The following is a 5379-nucleotide window of genomic DNA, read 5'->3' on the forward strand; positions in this document are numbered from 1 at the left end:
CTGATGCCTATCTTCTTAAATGGTCATGTTTACTGCTTCCATAGGCTGGTCCTTGGTACATTAGGTTATATATATATATATATATATATATATATATATATATATATATATATATATAAAATGAGGGGTTTTTTGCCCTGGGAGTAGGAATGTGGACTGTTTTTATATGAAAACCTTAGGTCAGAACGGTTCGGAACATACATGTGTTCAGAAGGAGACTTGATGGGGTGCTTGGTGCCATGGGTTAGCTGTTTGGGTGGGTTGGATTGGTTGATGGGTTGGACACGATGATCTTGAAGGTCTCTTCCAACCTGGTTTGGTTTATTCTAATAAAGGTTTATTCTAATAAAGGTTTGGGAATACTGTGGGTAAGGAATAGTTTGCAGCTAAAGAAGGTTCTGGGTTTTACAGTGAAGAATTTTCACATTAGAGAAATCTGTGAAATTGCATGTAGTGTCAGCATTCAGTAAAGATCAATCTCTCAAACACAAGGTTGGGCCTTTGCCCTGTCATTGAGTCCAAGTAGTTTAGTCATACCTGTCAGAAAGCTATAATCAGTCACATGAGACTCTTAATATGAGGTCCTATAGAAAGTGTGGAATGAGAATTTGCATGTAGAATAGAATAAACCAGGTTGGAAGAGACCTTCAAGATCATCACGTCCAACCTATCACCCAACACCACCTGATCAACTAAACCATGCAACCAAGCACCCTATCCTCCTGAACACCTCCAATGATGGTAACTCCACCACCTCCCCGGGCAGCCCATTCCATGGGCAGTCCATTCACGGACTTCCTGAGCCACAGATCGTTGATTTTCTTATGTGCCTATAATTTATTCTTTTTCTACTATTGCTTTGTAAGTTAAGTGGCTTCATGTAAAGCTCTGGTATGTAACCTCTTGAGGCAAGGAGTTTTTCAGTTTAACTACTTACCTGTGGGAAAACTGCCTCGTTTTCTTCCTTTGAACCTATCCCTTGATGGTTTCATTTGCTATCCCCGACTTTCTGTACTCAAAGCAGCAGTGGATCAGTATCTATATGCCAGCCATTAATTTGCAGAAAAAAAATCTTGCTATGGACTTGGGGGTATCAGAAGTATACAATGGCTCAAGGAAAGTACCAGATCTTACATGCAATAGCTTATGATGGGCTTTTTACAAAGGGCACAATGTAATGCTAGCAGGGGATGGGCACGGGAGTGACTGTGCTACTTAAGAACCAAGTATCTTCAAAATTTAATTCTGTATGTTAGGTTGCTGAATGGAGGGGAAACTAACACCTGAAAGCCACTTGTCCCTACGTTACCAGCTTACAGTGAGATTACCTCTAACACTCCTTGCCCTTCCTCCTCCCTCACCACCACCGCTCACTGCCTCGGAAGCATCTGCCTCAGGACTGGCTGCTTACTTTCCCTCTACAGAAACACTGAGCGAAGCCAGCTTCTGAATCCACACTGACACAGCCCAGTCCGCCTCTCTTCTAGCCGTGCAAGCAGCGCCACAGCCAGTCCTAGGTCGGACCAGTCGCCGGCCTCGTTCTCCAGCTTGAGAGAGACAGGCTCGCCTACGGCTGTGCCGGGGAGCAGATAGCAAGCCCCAACCATAGCAGCTCAGAGCTGCTAATGGCTCCTGAAGCCAGCTAGTGAGGCCGTCCCGCTGACGTCGCTCCGCCTCATCCGCAAGCGGCTCCCCGCCCGCTGCGACCTTGGGGCAGCCCCGCGCCTCAACGCGCCCCGCCCCACCGGGCTGCGGGAGGCGCTAGGAGCGCGCACAGCCGGGAGCCGGGGGCGCGCAGCCTGGTGCTTCCAGCTGCGGGGGCAGCTATGGCGGCGGCGGCCTCGCAGCGGGATCCGGGAGATTGGCAAGACTTCTCGGGTTTCCAGCCCTCCTTGGGGAGTGGTCCTGAGGCTGCCCGCGATAAAGGCGGTTGGGACGGTGGGGATTTGGGGGCGAAGTTGTCTCTTTGCTTTGAGCCTCCACAGGCCCGAGCAGTCGGCGGCGAGAGCCGTGTTCCGTTACGGCCCCTCACGGAGCAGAGCGCCCTGCAGGACGACGAGTGAGTACAGGCCCGGAGGGGAGGCGGGGAAAGGGGGTGGCTGTGACTGAGTCGCCCGAGAAGGAGGCCTGGCTCGGCCTGAAGGAAGGGTCGGAGCTAGCTGGGGCGGGGACGCGGGGGAGGGCGCTGAGCCCGGGCACTGCGCGGGCTCCGTGGCTCGTTAGCCCGCTGCCCTTGGGCCTTCTGGCCTCGGCTGCCTGCACCCCACATCCCAATAAGGCTTGTGTGCTATGAGAGTTGAAGCCTTTTCCCACTCTCGGGACTGTAGCTGGGAGTCGCAGGGCCTGGACCCGGAGGCAGGCGGCATGCCCAGCCTGCGCGGCGAGGGTTTGACAATCAGCTTTCTGGTTCTGTTCCTCGGACTGTCAGGGAGCTGTGCCTTTTACCTCCAGGTTGAGAAGAAGTAGCTCTTCTGAAACATGAAGTGACTGAGGGTAGTATTTGTTTAGCTTCTTGTAAAATGCCCAGTGTTTCAGCGTTTGGAATTAAACGTGAAAGCATGGGAAACAGATGGAGAATAAAATCTTAGCTGCAACCGTGATGTTTTTTCCCCCTCAGTAATAGAGCTTTTCTGCTCCGTATATGCTGCTTTCCTCCTGACTTTAACATTACTTTTCAAGTACTCATACTTATTTTACAGTAAATTTGTCAGCTTTTCTTCATCAAAATACTGCAGGTTTTGTTTGAGGTAACTAAATTGTGGGGCTTGTTCTAAGAGAGGAAAACAATAGTTAGAAAAAGACTAGATATATGTGATATAAACAGGGAGGTGAGTTCAAAGAACCATGAATCAGAGATGTGTTGGGCAGTGATGAGGTGCTTTCTGCCCTTCACTGTCTGGTTGGGTCATTCCTCTAGCCTGCTCTCAGCCTAGCTAGGCAACCACTCTAAACAGATACCCCTAACGTAGCAGTTAGTTTGTTAGTTGACTTGAGGCAGCAACCTCTAACAGAAAGATAGACTGACTTGGCTCAGAACCTGTTATTCAGCCTCTGGTATGCTTGATTCTAATGCACAAAAGGCAAGGAAAACAGGAACACTAGGAATAGAATAGATTTTTAGTATGATTAATAATGAAGCTGTCTCTTCATCACGTTGTTTTATTGCATCTCTGTGCATACATTGTTGGTTTCAAAAAGGAAATAAATTACATTTATCAAGACCCATTTTCTCTTAGTTTGAAGGCATTCAGATGTCATTAAAGTCAATTGTCAGTGAGCTGAATACTTAAATATTTAGGGAGGAAACATAGTTGCTGATATAAATATATTATCATTAAAAATAAGTTTATGTTTTTATCAGTTGCTGCTTTTTTTAAGGTCTGCACTTTTGTTGTTTTTCCTCTCTCTAGAATTTGGAATGCTTTGACTGATAATTATGGTAACGTAATGCCAGTAGACTGGAAATCTTCCCACACCAGAGCTTTGCACTTGCCAACACTGAATCTTTCAGAAAAAGGGGTAAGTTCTGATCAGCAGAAATGCCCTCTCTGATCTCTTATACTCAGTAGGGAAATAAAGCAATTTGCATTTGTATAAAATAATGTTTTTATTAAATGGTCTAAAATACTTTTAATGCCAAGCATTATACATGAAAAGGTTTTTAAAAATGAGTTAAACCCTTAATGTATGTTTATGTCTCCTTGGGTTAAAATAATTTGTGGTTAGTTTTAGATGGGTGCTTACTAGAGCCGGAGCACAATAGAAAAACATACGAAATAAGAAGGTGAGTCATATAAAATCTTCCCACTGTCAGTTTCATATTGAGCACTATTCTGTGTGAGGGATGAGGAGACACAAAAGTAGCCTGATTTAGTAAATCCAGTGTGGACATTTAAATTTATCTCATTTTGCAGTCAGGTGGAGACTGTAAAGTGGCTTTATTATGGGAAAAGCTACTCGGGAGATGCTGAAGTGTAAGAATTTTTGTTTCTCTCATTTGACAAATGGAATAGTTGCCTGAGGAGGGAGCAAGGAATGAAGAGCTTCAGAGAGGTTTATAGATAGTGTTGTTCTCTGGTCTTTTTGAAAGTGGATTTAAATGCTTCAGGAAGAAAAGCTAGAAAAGATTCCATCTCCCCCATCTTCTGAGGAAAAGTGTCTTATCTTTTAAACATAGTGAAGTTGAGGTATGTTGTAAAAACATCTGTGTGGGTAACCTGAGAATAGGGTAATGCCATCCGTTATGTAATTCACTGCTAGGTTTTACTGTGACAGGAGCAAAGGTTGCTCTGATGAAGAGGATACTTTGGGGTTTAACAGGAAAAGATAACGATTTGGGGCACACTTTCATGATTTGAGTCTGATGACTATCCCTTGAATTTCACTTCTGTTTATTCTAGTTTTTGTTAAAATGTTTCTTCAGATTTTTATGAGTGTGTTTTAGAGTAATTAAACCCTTCTATTTAAAGTAAAAATACTTGCAACCCCCCCCATGCTGTGACCTTGTGTGACTGAAACATGGGCTGGAAGACTGATGGATTTCTTGACAGATAGTTAGGTATAATATAAAACATTGTTTTGTAAGTTCTTTGAAGTTATGGAGGAACGACATCAGAAAAAAATTGTAAAGTGGTGTTGCTGAATAAGGAAGAATCTTAGGTATGCTATCAAGTAGAGGGAAAAATCAGTTCATGGGTTAAACATATCTGAAATTTTTTCAACTTTCACTCCACCTGGCATGCCTTTGATGCGGTAAGCCCATCTGTTTGGAGCATTTCACATGAGTTTTTTCCTTCTCCTCTGTTTTCAGCAGTATTTCTAGATATGTGACAGCACATATGGACCAGCTAGTAGCTTAGTTTAACTTTCTTACCATGAATACTGACAGCTAAGCAACACTTCTGTGATGCATTTGAAACTAATAATATGCTGTTGGATTTGTGCTTAAGGTATTTCTCTTCCTATTTTAGTAGGAAAAAAATGTAAGGTGACTGAGGCTGATTCATCTGATCTGTTTCTTCACGTCACAGATCTGTGAAAACTTTCATATGGCTCTGATAGTGAAAAAAGTAGTTGGTTGGAAGCATTGTACAGTCATATAAGGAAGAGGGTTGTGCAATTACTTGTTCATTGTAGTGTTGTTAGGTTACTTTCAAACAGGTCATTCCCTGGTATGAGTTGTGAGGACAGAAATAGGCATGGAGTGTGGCTAAATGGAAGACTAGGTGGTCCTTTTGGCATAAGCTGCAGTTTGGGCTATTATAGGTGGTCTAGATTGAGGTTTAGTCTGCTGCTCTTCATCCCATCCTGCCTGAGGCAAGCTTCAAAATTAAAGTAATGGCTGGAGCAAAGTGTTACCAGGCTTGAAGTTTGGATCGT

The 5379-nt window shown here is 44.1% G+C and overlaps 1 protein-coding gene across 1 annotated transcript; it reads left to right on the forward strand.

Moving 5' to 3' along the window:
- Positions 1–1765: 1765 nt before the first annotated feature.
- LOC137461624 (fasciculation and elongation protein zeta-2-like) lies at positions 1766–3804 on the forward strand. The gene is made up of 3 exons (XM_068171301.1): positions 1766–2059; positions 3411–3519; positions 3727–3804. Exons 1-3 carry the CDS (start codon positions 1827–1829, stop codon positions 3730–3732), a joined length of 348 nt encoding a protein of 115 aa, XP_068027402.1. The 5' UTR covers positions 1766–1826; the 3' UTR covers positions 3733–3804.
- Positions 3805–5379: the final 1575 nt, after the last annotated feature.

This window comes from Melanerpes formicivorus, unplaced genomic scaffold (assembly GCF_026170545.1).
Source record: "Melanerpes formicivorus ecotype bairdi unplaced genomic scaffold, bMelFor1.0.p_v2 SCAF_2713, whole genome shotgun sequence".
Taxonomy (NCBI): Eukaryota; Metazoa; Chordata; class Aves; order Piciformes; family Picidae; genus Melanerpes; species Melanerpes formicivorus.